At 41.3% G+C, this 17,023-nt stretch overlaps 1 protein-coding gene across 1 annotated transcript in view; it reads left to right on the forward strand.

Annotated features, from left to right (window-relative positions):
- SLC25A12 (solute carrier family 25 member 12) overlaps positions 1 to 17,023 on the forward strand; it is a 113,378-nt gene that overhangs the window by 73,866 nt on the left and 22,489 nt on the right. Inside the window, exons 12-13 of the mRNA XM_075609078.1 lie at positions 2,531 to 2,583; positions 3,459 to 3,539. Of these exons, the coding sequence (XP_075465193.1) occupies positions 2,531 to 2,583; positions 3,459 to 3,539 (134 nt within the window). The remainder of the gene's footprint in view (positions 1 to 2,530; positions 2,584 to 3,458; positions 3,540 to 17,023) is intronic.

Raw genomic sequence — 17,023 nt, forward strand, 5'->3', positions numbered from 1 at the left:
GCAGTTTTGCACCCTGGGTTACAGTTTGCTTCCGTCCTTTATGTAACATAAGAGCAAAAAATATTGCTAAGTGAGATCAACTGCTTCTTTAACCTTTACAGAGTCTTTATGCAGAACCTGGTACGGCATGCTGGAGCCCTTGCTCGTTTTCTAAGGGGTAATCAGGCTGACCACACGGGCAGACCGGCAAGCACAAACAGAAGAGGAGCCCCCTCGATTTTCATTTGCGGCACCCGGGCGCCAGTGGTATCATGTGATTGCTTCTGGAGCAGTCATGACCCAGATGTCTGGTGGCACGCTGGTGCACGCCAGACCTGCGGCACGCGAAGGGGTAAACTTGTTCAACACCAGGCATTGGAAAATCAAGAATAAAAAAGTTAATTAACGGAAAGAAGACAAAAAAAAGCCAACAAATGTTGGATAGAAATTAAACTTGAATGATTTCAGTAATTATACAAGGCATTGCGGATAAATCACATCCCTGCTTCATGTGTGTGCTACAGTCCTTATGAATTGGATCTATACATTTAAGAATGGCCCTGGTTTGTTAACAGCCAAAAAAAGCTGCTCAAAACGGAGAGCCAAAGAATATATGTAATAATGTCAATAATATATAGGACAACTGTGGTTAGCACATGAGGGAAAATTCAAACGTGGGATTCGGCATATGTTGCTTGGAGAAGAAACCAAAGACAGAAATGTGCAGAGTAGGAGTTCCAATGGACAACGCTACCTGGGATAGGCATAAAACAGAGGAAAGATATATCACCTCTGTAGATCCCTAGTGTAGCACTCCGTTAATGCTGCATATCCGTCCGTTTTTTCTTGGGCGTAGGCGTCGTGGTGTCCGATTCTGCTGCTACTTCCTTCTCGCACACTTTTCAAGTGGAGCTCCCGAGTGCCGGTGGTATGTGCACCTACTTCCGGTCCGTCCGGGAACGCTCCCCTCGCTCCGCTAGTTCCGCGAGTGATCACAATGTGGCAAAGAATCCCATATAGCGTGCCCTCATCATCACCTCAGTGCGTCTCTCCAATCAGCAGGCGGTATACAGGAGAATAGAGATCGGTATGAGACTGCAGAGTCCAGGAACAAAGCACCCTCAGCTCACCAGGTATGAAGGAAATAAAGAAAAACAACCTCCTACGCGTTTCAGGCTCTAAAAGCCCCTTCTCAAGGAGAAAGGGCTTTTAGACCCTGAAACGCGTAGGAGGTTGTTTTTCTTGTATTTTGTTTGTCTTTTTTCGTTTTTATGTAGTTAAATTAAAGTTTTTATTTCCTTCATACCTGGTGAGCTGAGGGTGCTTTGTTCCTGGACTCATACCGATCTCTATTCTCCTGGTTTGTTAACAGCCATCTCACACACTGTGCTATGTATGATACATGCATTTTGAGAGCAGGTTTGTTGTAAGTTGTGATACTTTGTAATGGAGTGAGTATACGCAGGAAAAAGTGACGTGAGATTTTGAAAGTTCTGTACACCCTATGAAATCCATTAGGAACTGTCTTGTTTGTTGGTTGATTAAAAGGGGTCACATCCTTAACATGTCTTTCTTTTCTTTTAAATAAATGCAGAACTTTTAAATAAGATATCTCTATATAACATTGTTGCACTAGGATTAAGCACTTGCTGGGTTTTTATCATAGACATGCATAATAAAGAATGAACATTTCCTTTTTCTAATTGGATGACTTCTTGGTTCACAGCATATTTTCCTTTCAGAGATGCGTATAAGGGCAAATATTTTATTTATTATTAATATCTGTTTTGCACAAGGAGCCAACACATTCTGTGACACTGTACAGTAGGAGATTAAAGTGTTTACTGAAGTCTCGGCTGCAAAACGGGTACAACTAGGGTTGCCAGGTGGCTTCTCCAAAAATACTGGACACAATGGTGAAAGGTGCAATGCGTTCGAGACACTCACACCACTGTCACCTCTCTCTGCTCCATGCTGTCTCCTCCTCTCCTTGGCCCCACCCCCAGGCTCCTGGCACTTCCTCCTGATTGGCTGCTGCTGGGTAATGGAGCCAGTCTTGATGGAGGAAGCTGCCCAGCCCCCTAGAAACAGCCCTGCTCTCTCCCTGCTCGGGGAAATCTCCTGGCCCCCCAAGCCGGTCGTCTCTATGTCCAGAGAGGTAATACTGGACACATACATGTCCAGTATTACCTCTCATTTTTTACTGGACAGAGTATCCAAATACAGGACAGTCCGGTTCAATACTGGACACCTGGCAACCCTATGGCCCGTACAAAATAATTGCACATATTTTTATATATATATATATATTTAAAAAAAAATCACTTGGAATTATTTTACTTTGATAAATACGAGGTTGTTTTTACATCGACCTTGCCCCAGTTTTTCAGCCAGGAGACTATAGTGAATAAGACCCCAGTGATTTCAAATATTAGATCACATACAGGAGGTAAAGAGGTCCCTGCTACTGTCAATATATATTTTCATAATAATTGATTACAAATATTTCAAATCTCCCTAAAACTTGTTTGTTATTGTATGTTCTGTGCAGGTCTACTACCACAACTTGTAGGCGTCGCACCTGAAAAGGCCATCAAACTCACGGTAAATATATGACAGAAGAATAAAAACGTATTTCTTTTTTGTGCTGTGAGGGGCATGTAATCCTTTGCTGGGGCCTCTGACAGTAGATGGAATGAAAGTAGTCCCGGGGACACCCAGATTTCAGAGATAACATTTTTTTAATTTTTTGGGGCTTGTTAATGCTGAGAAAAATAATACGGCTGCAACAATACCTCCGACTATTGTCTGCTGGAGTTAGGCCGACCCTGGCACCCATATTGTTCTCCCTGGTGTATATATTTATAACAATCATCTGCAATTGGGATAGAATACAGAAAGAAGAAGAATCAGTGGGGGGAAAGTTTTTGGAAAATGTTTGGTAGTACTTTCTGTCATCTGAAATAAATAACTATTTATAGTCTTATGGTGCTAGAGCAGTATGCAGGGCAACTTTGCTAAGAATCAACCTTTTTCTTGGTCGTAAAACACATTATAAAGTATAGAAAGTATGTGGTATAGGCAGCACTTCCTAAAGAAGATGTTGAGGCTGTATTTGAATGATGGGTGTGCGGGAACAATGGAGAGACCCCTAATCCCTCCCAGACGAAATATGGAACAGGTGTTCCCAGCACTCCAAATAAAAACTATGATAGTTTTTATTTGGAGTGCTGGGAACACCTGTTGTGTTCCACATTATAAAGTGTGTTTGCTATTTATTTATTTAAACAATGTTTTACCAGGAAGTAATACATTGAGAGTTACCTCTCGTTTTCAAGTATATCCTGGATGAAACCTGTGATTTCAAATAGCAGTCCTTCCAAAGGTTTGGAAAGAGAAACAGTGATACAATGAAAGTTCTCTGTATGCACTGATTTTGTTTAGCCATCTTAATATGTATTTATTTATTCTTTATACAGGTTAATGATTTGGTCAGAGACAAGTGTACTCAGAAAGATGGCTCCATTCCACTGCTTGCTGAAATAGCGGCTGGAGGTTGTGTAAGTATCTTGTGCATTGAAGTAACAAATACAAATGTCTACCTAGCGTTGCAAGGTGCAGGAAGGGGTTATGTCTGTTATGTTTTTCTATCCACTATAGATCTTCATTTGCCCTCCTCTTGTATTTAGATTAGATTCAGCTTGCACCTTCACCCCACAGGGGGTATTTATTACAAGCTATTGGCTGCCTTACCGTCCTATTGGGGAACAGAGGAGGGAACTTAAAGATCATTAGGTGTATGGCTGAATACTCTGACAAAGTACCCCGTCTGGTACGAAACGCGTCAGAGTTGCCATAGACATGTATCGATCCGTTTTTGAGGAATAAAGTTTGTTTTTCATTGCTTGCCGTTTGGTTTCCTTACCGGTGAGCTGTGCATTGCCTTCCTTCCTTCCCCTCTACCTAGCGTTGCAGATCACAGAGAGAAAGGAGTAAAAAAAATCCCTGGAAATTTTAAGGCAACCAAATCTTCTGCTCTATTATTTTATTTAAATATGCATAAGTATTACACAGATAAACATATTATTTTCACTTCTTGTAAAAAGTGTATTTTTGACAGTGGATGGTATTAAACTGTGCAGCAGTTCTGTTTTTGCATAAGCAATATTTAAAGCGGCAGTTCCGGCTGCGCACATTTTTCTTTTAATTATTTGACATAATGGAAACGGGGCATGTCCTCCGGGAACTGAATTGAGTTGTTTTTAGTTCGTGGGACCCCTCCCCTTTCCTGATATACTTATAATTTTTGGTGCCAGTTTTTAAAGCTCCTACCGGGAAACCAATAAGGCCACTTAGAGCGTCCTCGTGTGTTCACATCCACAGGTGGTCTAGCGTTCAATTGCTGCGTTCTACTGTTTATATGGGTATCACCCAGGTCAATGCATTGGAATAGAGCACATGATGAAGGCAAAGGGTCTGACACTGCCTTAGACCTGCTGTCCTAGAGTCCCAAATATACACAATTGTCATTTGACAATAAGCCTTTACTTCACATTTGAACAAAATCTAAATGACCAAAAACAAAACAGTGTAAATCAAGGGTAGCTTGAAAGATGGCTCAAACTGTAAGATTTATCTTAGAGTATCCCTCTTGGGGAATACTAAACAATAATAACACTAAGTCACTAGAGAAAGTATTTCAGTAAATGTAGTACATTGTTTGTGCAAGTGCAGCCATTGTTAGCCCAACTAGAACTAAATTGACGGGTATACAGGTACAGTCTAGATTAGGAATGGCCAACTCCAGTCCTCAAGGGCCAACAGCAGGTCAGGTTTTAGGGCTATCCCTGCTTCAGCACAGGTGGTTCAATGAGTCGCTCAGTCAACATCTGTGCCACTGATTGAGCCACCTGTGCTGAAACAGTGATAGCCTTAAAACCTGGTATGTTGTTGGCCCTTGAGGACTGGAGTTAGTCATCCCAGGTCTCCATCTAGACCAGGGGTGGCTAACTTCAGTATACCAACTTAGTATACTCTACTCAGCACGCACAGGTAATCTAATCGTGTTATGCCACTGGAACTGAATTGACTGGTACAACATAGCGGTATGCCAGCCTAGTACACTATATACCCAAGGTAACCTAATGGGTATTTATACAATACATGTATATTGTGACAAGGCAGACTCTCGGGCACCCTTCCATCACCTCTTTTTATGTTAGTCTGCGTTGATAACACAGGTGTTAGGAGTAATCAGTAGTCGGGACCCAGGAGTATGACTTTTAATGTTTTATTGGAGGCACTGACTGAGATCCTAGTGCTGGTCTGCCTTACCTGCCAAAAACAAACTAATTTCTCCACCAGGTCCTGGAAACCTCACCCACAGTCTTCCCCTGCTTACTGCTACAGGGACTCTTCCAAACCAGATTTTTCCTCCTGATTCTGCAGGGAACACCTCATCCCCACATCAAGCACTAGCTTTTTAAAGGTGCTTGATTGCTACACTTGCATACCTATCTTGGGCTACACAGAACCCTGGTCTGAATTCCTCTCCCCCCATTTTTTTTAAACTCCAATTGTTGTCCCTCCAGCTCAGACTCTGCATATATATATACACACACACACACACACACACACACACACACACACACACACACACACACACACACACACACACACATACATGTGTGTATATATATATATATATATATATATATATATACACATACATGTGTATATATATATATATATATATATATATACATACATACATGTGTATTTTTATATATATATATATATATATATATATATACATATATATATATATATATATATATACATACATATATATATATATATATATACACACATTTATATATACACACACATATAAATAAACACAATGGGTGCTCCTGCTATGAATAAGAATAGATGATCCAGGGCACTGTGGATTTTTCAAAGGATTTATTATGTCAGAACAGTGCTGTTCTGACATAATTAATCCTTTGATAAATCCGCAGTGCCCTGGATCATCTATTCTTATTCAAGTTTAGGATTTTTTTTAGACGGGTTTCCCTGAACCAGTAGCACCGGTAATTGCAAGTATCTTTGATTGATTTTCGTGGTGTGCAGCATTACATCTTATTGTTCATTGCTCCTGCTATGACACATCCGGGAGGTGTATACATATAAACAAACGGAAGTGCTGTCACTCCAAGTTTAATGTTGACAATGTATTGATTCGACGTTTCGGTTCCCGTTCTTGAGAAAGATTCCAACGGGAACTGAAACGTTGAATCCATATACTTTCAGCATTAAACTAGGAGTGCCAGCACTTATACGTGTATAAGGCTGCAGTCCCAGTCATGACTGTGACACGCGCGCCCAGCGGGGGGGCTGCGCGTGCACAGTGCTAACTGCGGTCTGAGGGGAGAGAGGGAGCTTGCGACGGGAGGGGGCGTGGTCGGGGATTTGCGGGGGCGTGGCCATCACGTCACGCGGCTGGTTCGCCCTCATTGGGTGAACCGCCGGTGGGGGCGTGGCCACGCCTCTGTCGCTAGGAGTAAACTCAATTTCCCCTGCCTCTCTAAAAAGCTGTCGTGCAGAGCAGGAGGAAATTGCGCGTCAGGGTAGCAACTGGGACCGGAGGTACTGGGGGGCGGAGTTTAATCGCACAGCGCACGCCGAGACGTGCGCTGTAGTCATTACTGGGACCGCAGCCTAATATATATGTTCACATTCAAATATACCTAGGTGCAAAAATAGGAACCGGAAAGAAAAAAAAAGGGAGACAAGGAAAAGAACATAGAGTAGTACGTCCTTGCAATTACACACTCTCTCTGGTGATAAGTCTTCAACTCACATCGGGTTTTCTTTAACTATAGCGTGTCTCCATATAGAATGGAACTGGTACTGTGAGTTCCGGTCAGGAATTGGTACGGTTGGGCAGTTGCGGTCTCTGTTCTCTAGTGCTTCTTAATCGACCTCTCAGAGAATCCTAAATGTAGACGTAGTGTAGATCCTCACATTTATTGGCTCATAAAAAAGTAATGCACGTACATCAGTTTAAAAAGTATCGCGCTCTGAGAAACACACAGGATCTCTCTGGACACTAAACTCCTCGCGTCTCACGGGCTCCGCCCTCGCGATCACATTGTCAGACTCCGGGTGGCTCTCGGAGTCCCCGATGGGAGATTCCTCCTTCACTCTGTCTGCTTCTGGGAGACGCTGCTTCACCAGTCAGCTTCTTCAGGGGTTCTAGATGTGTGTGTGTGTGTGTGTGTGTGTGTGTGTGTGTGTGTGTGTGTGTGTGTGTGTGTGTGTATATATATATATATAATATACACGCCACCCAAACCAGCATTTGGGTGATGTGTACATTTTGATGGCTTGTTTATAATACGGGCAAATGCTATTAATGATTACTAAATATTTTTGGAAGAGGTGTGCCACTGTATTTTTTTCTGATTAAATACATATATTCTCTATCTCAGCCAATCGCCTCGGTGTATGTCTCTCTCTCAGCAGTCTGATCTGTGTGTCTCCCTTTGCCCCACTGCAGTCTGCTCTGTCTCTCTCTCTCCCCCTCTGCAGTGTGCTCTTTCTATCTCTCCCCCGCTGCATGATCCTCCAAAAAATCAGGGGAGCGTGTCTCATAGCCATGAAAATAAAGAAAACATCACATAGTATAGTAATGTTTAAATCAATGATTATGTGCAGAAGCTCAAAAATGACTACTCACATGAAGGTAGTCAAAATCAAGCAGCCATCCAACTCAAGGGGTGGATGCGCCCTGTGAATATGCAGCAGCCGCCAGCCACAACCTCCAAGGAAGAAAAGAAGAGACCATATAGTGTAGACGGTAATGTATTCTGACAATAGGTATACAAATAAAGGCTTACACTCTGTACGGTCAAGGTAGGCGATAATGGATAGTGGGTAACGGGTATACAGCGAGTCGCGATCTCCTGGGTTCCTCGTTTTCCTCCGCTTCACCGGAACACTGTCTCCACGCCGGGGCTCCCGTCACGTCACTTCCGGTGCGTCGAGAACCGCCGGGTCAGATGGTAAGAGTGGATTCTCTGTGTTCCTTCTCTTGGATGTTAACTGGACTGAAACACTCTACGCGTTTCGCCGTTATTGCTTACGGCTTCGTCAGGAGTCTCCCCCTCTGCAGTCTGCTCTCTTTCTCCCCTCCTCTGCAGTGTGCTCTGTCTATCTCTCCCTCTCTGGTGAATGGACAGTATGGAAGAACCAGGCGCTTACCTTTAGTGACAGAATTTCGGAAGAGCGATGGAACCAATTATTGTGGTTATTTTCTACTGATGTGAAGTTATTCTTGTGATCCCTTCTGCTTCTACCCCTGGTAAAGGGATGATCCAAAGCCCTTATGTAAACGTATAAACAAAACAGAGTAGGGGGAGCAAGGGATGAATAGATGTACAGGTGAAAACAAATATGGACAATTGGTTTATCACAGAGTGAACCCAATGAAAGGGGGGGTAGGGGGGGTTGGGATGGGGGCAAATCAATAAGGGGGTTTAAAATTGCTTACACGGCCATGTGTAAACCCAATCCCAAGCTGGTATCTTTGTGGTAGATGGTGACCCTTCTGCAGTTGAGTGCAGGAGGGGTCGTTGTGATTTACAATATAAATAAATAAATACTCACACGGCCCAGTGTGAGTAAAGGCGCAGTTTTAGAGATGTTCCCAGGGGTGCTGTGTACGCTACTGCTGGCAAGCAGGGGGTTCAATGCAGGTCTCTATCACAGTTTCCCCATTCTGAGCTTCTTCCCCTCCATAGTAAAACAATTTGCCGGTATGCTCCCGTGGCTGCGGTTTGCACCGGTCCCCGGCCGCTCCTCCGCGTCCGGAGTTGGAGTGGATGTCAGTTCCTGGCGCGGCTGTGACTGCAAACTGCTCCCCTCAGCTACGGAAGCCCCAGTGTGCCAAAAATCTTCAACGAATTAGAGCAACGCGTTTCGCCGATTGAACGGCTTCCTCAGGCTCATTTAATGACGTAGGGAGGGTCTGGTAAGCTTATATAGACCCTCAGTTTGCTAATTAGTTAAATAGCGGGAAGGATTTGTTGCAATTACTTGCAATAACTGCCATTCTCTCCATATAAATGATGAGCTCCTTGTGTTCCATAACACGCTACGTTTATGATAATAAAGTTACTGTGTCCATTTTAATCTTGTGCACCCTTTTGTTAGCTGGTGTCTTAAGTGTTCTAAAATAACCTTACACTTTTTCAGTGTGTACTATGTTAAAAAATAGTGCTATCACCTGTTGACAATCCATATCGTCTAACAACCATATTCATAATGTGCAGTCATTTGGGTTACATTTTAAAGTCTAAAGACAGCTCTTCTTAGACAAATTGCTACATAAACACATAGTAAAACAAACAACAAGCTTGCTGATATTCCTTTCTATCTTGTGTACCCTTTTGTTAATGGGTATCTTGGGCGTATTATGATAACCTTATGTTCTAGGTTCATAATAATTTGAAAAAAGGTACTAGCATCTATTTCGCAGTTTATAACATCTAACATACTTAGTCATAGTATGCAGTCATTTGGTTTATACACTGAGGTCTAAAAACAACAATTTTTCTACAGATCACTATAAAAACATGGTTTATTTCTCTATGGTCTTTAAAAATATTTCAAAACTAAAATGGTATTTACGACAACAATTTTTATACAAATCACTGTAAAAACATAGTTTATTTCTCTATGGTATTTAAAATATTTCGAAAATAAATAAAATGGTATTTTAAGACAATAACTGAGGTTCAATTTCTACCGCTCTACGTATGCCTTGCTAGTAGTCGGGTTAAGATTATCCTTAAATTTCCTCATGGAATCACAATAAAGTGGTGATAATTTAAATCAATACATATCAAAGCATTAAAGGTGTTTCTCGATACAAATGGGAAAAATGGATGAAAAAGGGGGAGGGGGGGGGAAAGAGAAGGAGGGATAGGGGATGGGGAACAAAAACAAGCATTAGTATTAAAACCCCCGTGGAATTTTGCGTAAAGTTTGTTGGGGTTGAATGGAACTCTAATAGTTATAACCTCCCTTATAAAAATGTTGGGATGTCCAAATCCCACATCTCTGACGGGGAACCTAGGTGTATACCATAAAGACATCTGCCCTGCGCCTTTACTCACACTGGGCCGTGTGAGTATTTATTTATTTATATTGTAAATCACAACGACCCCTCCTGCACTCAACTGCAGAAGGGTCACCATCTACCACAAAGATACCAGCTTGGGATTGGGTTTACACATGGCCGTGTAAGCAATTTTAAATCCACTTATTGATTTGTCCCCATCCCAACCCCCCCCCCGACCCCCCCTTTCATTGGGTTCACTCTGTGATAAACCAATTGTCCATATTTGTTTTCACCTGTACATCTATTCATCCCTTGCTCCCCCTACTCTGTTTTGTTTATACGTCTCCCTCTCTGGTGTCTGCTCCGTCTCTCTCCACCAATGCAGTCTGCTCTCTCTCCCCCTCTACAGTGTACTCTGTCCATCTCTGCCCCTCCCCTCTTCAGTCTCTCTCTGCTCCTGTCTTCTGCAGTCTCTCTTCCTGCCCCTCTACTGTTCTCTGTGTGTCTCTCTGTCTCTGCTCATCTGCAGGGGGAATTTTTAGGGGGAGCAAATGCCACAAGTTCTGAGCCAGAGCGGGAATTGAAAACAGCATTTGTTTTTTTTTTCCAATTCTTGGCTTCGCCACAGAGATCTGAGCTCACAGTTTGGATTCATGCAAACCGTGAGAAGTCCCGAGACTCAGATTCAGGGAATCCGACGATCACCCTAATTTTTGGACCGCCCATCTTCAATACAAAATATCCTTCTTTGTACTAGTTTTGCTCCAAAATTGCCCCAATAATTCCCCCACCCAGTGTGTTTTAGACTGACATGACTCATACCTGTAATTTAACAGCTCGTTTATAGAATAAAACCTTCATGCTCAGTCAACAGTATTTATATTTCAGTTACCTTAATAGACATTGCTAGCTCATATATATAATTTCTTTTGTTGGATTTTTACTGGGGACGTGTTCGTTTTAACATACAGACTTTAATGACTTCCAGTTGAGTGAGGCTGACAAGCTAAAAAAAAAAAAACCTCCTCACTTGGCATAGAACTCGGGGCAGTGAGGTTAATGACCCCTGCTGGCTTTTAATTCAGAGACATATCCCCAGAGGGACTCAGAAGGAGGCTGTTTCTAGTCCTCTCTGATTGGATCTGGCAGCCTGGTGCATACCTAGGACTTCACCTGTCACTGCACAAAGTTTGCTTTCAGGGCTGTGTGAGAAAGAAGCTGTGCTGTGAAGCAAGTGAAAGCAATCAGTAAAAATAACATGTGCCTCGGACACATACAGTAAGGACTGTGTTCTTCCAGGATACCCCTGTGCATCTGCTTTTTTTACATTTTATTGCTATTAACCCTCTTGCTGCTAGAGACAGCAAAACAGTTACTGCTGCATTTTCAAACTCAGCGGTCAGCAATTGATACAATGTAACACATTTTATGTAAAGGTTCAGCCCATTTAAATATTTTTTTGTATCAAATTACATTATATTATCTCTAATTACTCACATTGGTAATAAAATCATTGTTGAATATTAAAAGAAAGTTAAGTGTGTTACTGGGAAGAAACTAGTGCAGACTTGTGTGCTTTATCCTAAATAGCGCTTATGAGCACATTCATATGTCTCAGACATCTCCCCAAAACTGCCTTACCCCATAATCACACAGTACTTCCACTGCAGCCAGGGATTCTGGGTAATGACATGCAAATGAGCACTTTTAGTGTATCGCTTTTTGCTTTAATCAGCTTTAACATGAATCCCCTATAAAAGAGCAGTTCCTCCTACTGTTTAATTTTTTTAATTTTTTTTCAAGGATGGGAACGGGGGAATCAAAATGGCTGCAAAATCTTGTGCCAATATGATAATTGGTTGTGGCTTCCTATTGCGGCCATATACTGTAAATCCCCTTTAAAAATCAGGAAGTAATACTACTTATAACTTCACCAGTAAGTATCTTGAGAACCGAGGGGTCCCCAGAGCTGTTTTTGAAATATGTTTGAAGCAGGCGGTCTTCTGAGCTGAACTGCGCTAATTTCAGCTCAGGGGACCGCCTGTTTCCCAAGATAATTACCTCGGAGGGTGGTGCCGGTAGCAGCCCAGACAGGGCTAGCGATATGGCAGCTTAAATGTCCCGCGTCCTGCAGGCCAATAGGAAGCCATGACGTCATCTCTTGCAGCTTCCTATTGGCCCGCGTGAGCTTCAAACTGCACAGAGATACCAGCAGCTCATAAGGAAGTAAGTATCTCAGGAAGCACGGGGTCTCTGGAGCTGAAATCACAGTGGTTCAGAGCCGGGGACCACCTGCTTCAAACCCATTTAAATACAAAACATAATGTGTCCCAGGGATTTACCTGATCTCTCACAGCTGGGAAGTGGAGATACTGTACAGTATGTATATTTAATGCTCGTCCTGGAAATGCACTTTTTGCACTCATCTAAAAAAAAAGAGATGTTGCAATTGTGGAATGTTTTATAGAAACCTTCATGTATCAGCATGCATATGAAGATAATGCCAATACAATATGTCAGAAATTGTATACTATAAAGTCAATTAAAATAAAACATAACTATGTGTCCCGTTGTTTGACACAAAAATGGTGTATATATATATATATACAGTGGTGTGAAAAAGAAAGTACACCCTCTTCGAATTCTATGGTTTTACATAACAGGACATAATAACAATCATCTGTTCCTTAGCAGGTCTTAAAATTAGGTAAATACAACCTCATATGAACAACAGCACCTGACATATTACACCGTGTCATGATTTATTTAACAAAAATAAAAGCCAAAATGGAGAAGCCGTGTGTGAAAAACTAAGTACACCTTATGATTCAATAGCTTGTAGAACCACCTTTAGCAGCAATAACTTGAAGTAATTGTTTTCTGTATGACTTTATCAGTCTCTCACATCGTTGTGGAGGAATTTTTGCCCACTCTTCTTTACAACGTTCATTGAGGTTTGTGGGCATTTGTTTATGCACAGCTCTCTTAAGGTCCAGCCACAGCATTTCAATCGGGTTGAGGTCTGGACTTTGACTGGGCCATTGCAACACCTTGATTCTTTTCTTTTTCAGCCATTCTGTTGTAGATTTGCTGGTGTGCTTGGGATCATTGTCCTGTTGCATGACTTAATTTCGGCCAAGCTTTAGCTGTCGGACAGATGGCCTCACATTTGACTCTAGAATACTTTGGTATACAGAGGAGTTCATGGTCAACTCAATGACTGCAAGGTTCCCTGGTCCTGTGGCTGCAAAACAAGCCCAAATCATCACCCCTCCACCACCATGCTTGACAGTTGGTATGAGGTGTTTGTGCTGATATGCTGTGTTTGGTTTTCGCCAAACGTGGCGCTGTGCATTATGGCCAAACATCTCCACTTTGGTCTCGTCTGTCCAAAGGACATTGTTCCAGAAGTCTTGTGGTTTTTTCAGATGCAACTTTGCAAACCTAAGTCGTGCTGCCATGTTCTTTTTAGAGAGAAGAGGCGTTCTCCTGGCAACCCTGCCAAACAAACCATACTTGTTCAGTCTTTTTCTAATTGTACTGTCATGAACTTTAACATTTAACATGCTAACTGAGGCCTGTAGAGTCTGAGATGTAACTCTTGGGTTTTTTGCAATTTCTTTGAGCATTGCACGGTCTGACCTTGGGGTGAATTTGCTTGGATGTCCACTCCTGAGAAGATTGGCAAGTGTCTTGAATGTTTTCCACTTTTGAATAATTTTTCTCACTGTAGAATGATGGACTTTAAATTGTTTGGAAATGGCCTTATAACCCTTCCCAGATTGATGGGCAGCAACAATTTCTTCACTAAGATCATTGCTGATGTCTTTCCTCCTTAGCATTGTGTTAACACACACCTGCATGCTCCAGACCAGCAAACTGCTAAAACTTCGGCTTTTATAGAGGGGGTCACACTTGCTGATGATCAATTAATCAAGGGCATTTGATTAGCAGCACCTGTCTGCTACTTAGCATCTTAATTCCTATGGAAGCAGTAAGGGTGTACTTATTTTTTCACACATAGCTTCGCCATTTTGGCTTTTATTTTTGTTAAATAAATCATGACACGGTGTAATATGTCATGTGTTGTTGTTCATCTGAGGTTGTATTTACCTAATTTTAAGACCTGCTAAGGAACAGATGATTATTATTATGTCCTGATATGTAAAACCATAGAATTCAAAGAGGGTGTTCTTTCTTTTTCATACCACTGTGTGTGTGTGTGTGTGTGTGTGTGTGTGTGTGTGTGTGTGTGTGTGTGTGTGTGTGTGTGTGTGTGTGTGTGTGTGTGTGTGTATATATATATATATATATATATATATGCAAATATAGCTGTATGCTCTCATATATATATATATATATATATATATATATATATATATATATATGTAAATATTACTGTATGCTCATTTGCATGTCTCAGACAGATCTGGAACCCTGCCTTTCACCACTGTCACTCAGCACACAGCATTCCCACTGCAGCAAGGGATTCTGGGAAATTACATGCAAATGAGCACACAGTGCCACCTTTTGTCTCAAGCTCACATTACATGAACAACCCTTAAGCCAATGCATGCTGCTTTAAACACAGAAAAACAAAACGGGCGCCCCTATCTCTACAATGAGTGAACATAAATAACAATAAATAAAAATATCAAATGCTAAATGCAAATAAGAATATACAGTAAAATACAACCGTGTGCTTGTGATAATACGCTGGAAAAAAAGTCCCCAAAAGTTCCAAGGTTGTGGAATAAGGATCCAGCCGTGGCTCAGCACATGAAAAGAAATAAACAAAACAACATAGTGTAATACTGTTGAAGAAAATAACCTTAATAGTTATCAAATATACAATAAAAAACTAACAAAAACAAAGAGTGATCGAGCAAGCACTAAGGATTACTAAAATAACAGAATAATTTATTAAAAAAATAAAAATCTTAAGGGCAATAAAAATAAAAGACTATGACATCCACTTGTCCTGCTTCCGGGTTCTGTAAGAATCCTACATACAAACTGCAAGTAGGTCATGCGCGTGTAGATATGGTCTGGATGGCTACTCCTCCGCTTCAAGTGTGCTGTAGGAACGCCCTCTCCTTATCCTACCCAGACCCGCTGGGTGTTCGGAAGGGACCTCCGTCTGCTGGGAAGTTATTCTTTAAGCCTCCTGACCTCTGCTGTTCCGGGTTCCGATTCTGCTGCCAGCACAACCGCTCCGCTGTCCTCTCCCGCGAGATTACGCCGCCTGGGGGGGGGAGCTGCTACGAGTATAGTGGATGCAGCTCACAGGATCCTCGATTGAAGGTGAAAGAAGCGCTGAGACGCAGAGTGTGTGACGTCACCCACCCCGCGTCTCGGCGTTCCAGCGCTTCTTTCAGCCGGTTGTGCTGGCAGCAGAATCGGAACCTTGAACAGTATTACACTATGTTGTTTTGTTTATTTCTTTTCATGTGCTGAGCCACGGCTGGATCCTTATTCCACAACCTTGGGACTTTTGGGGACTTTTTTTCCAGCGTATTATCACAAGCACACGGTTGTATTTTACTGTATATTCTTATTTGTATTTAGCATTTGATATTTTTATTTATTGTTATTTATATTCACTCATTGTAGAGAAAGGGGCGCCCGTTTTGTTCTTCTGTAGGTCTTTCACTAGCTTTGGGTAGCTAGTGTTTTAGTTGGCAACCCCAATTATTCAATATTTATTTTTCACATTATTTTTCACATTATTTAATATATTTATATATTAATAGAATAGCGCTACACAGCACGCACTTTTTCCTCTGCTTTAAACACAGCTTTTAAACATAGCCTGGGATGAGATGCAAAGCCAGTATACCCACTCACAGACAGACTGTTTCGACCTTTTGGGTCTCTTCAGTGTGAGGTTAGTTGTACTGTCTCTGCTTGTTTGAGACTGAGAGTAGGTCTTCACCACACATTATTAAGGTTATGGTGGGTAAAAAAAGTGACAAAAACCCTTCACAGTTAAGCATATAGCAACTGTAAATATTCTGTATGCTCATTTGCATGTCTCAGACAGGTCTGCAACCCTGTATATAATATATATATATATATATATGAAATACGATACCGTTTGGGCAAATATCAGAGGCAGCACTCCACAAGGTTGTCAAAAAAGTATTGTATTTTAGTGTGACATAAAAACCAACGTTTCGGTCCTCCACACGGGACCTTTCTCAAGGTGATGATATATATATCTCAAAGACTAAAGAAAAAAACAATAAAGCAGCGCCTGGAATAGGTATTCAAATAAATAAAATAAATTAATATATTAATACCAAGGATGAACCAACATGATATAAATGTGTAAGTGCCTAATGAATCAATTGGATAAATGGTGTTAAATAAAAACCAAATATTAATATCAAACTGTGAATAAAGAAGGAAAAGAAGTAAAAAAAAAATCCCCTCCCTCCCTTTCCCATCATTAAATATACGGTTTTATACTATGGGGCATGCGCTCTCTCCTCTCTCTTTTCTATATATATATATACATATATATATGTATATATATATATATAACCTTGCAATGATTTATTGGAACCTCGTTTTCCTGGATTCCAGTCTTCATGAGAAACCTTTTAAGCTCTCGCTAATTCTCTCTGGATTCTGTATATCATGCTTAATTTCACGATAAAATTGATGCTAAGTGAAAAATGTTGCACACTTTTTCTTAATGTTCGTGTCACGCCGACTCCACACTGCTCACATTATCTTACAACTCGGGAGTGAGGATTTGAGCAATTGAAAGAGGCAAAGAGAAGCTACATAACAGACATAAATAATAATACCATAGGTCATTTTTTGTGTGTTTGACAATTTATTTTTTAAAGATCTAAAGTCACATTAAGTTTTGTGGCAAACCGATGAACAGCTAATGTTTATTTATCAGGT

Source organism: Ascaphus truei, chromosome 7, assembly GCF_040206685.1.
Source record: "Ascaphus truei isolate aAscTru1 chromosome 7, aAscTru1.hap1, whole genome shotgun sequence".
In the NCBI taxonomy this organism is placed as follows: Eukaryota; Metazoa; Chordata; class Amphibia; order Anura; family Ascaphidae; genus Ascaphus; species Ascaphus truei.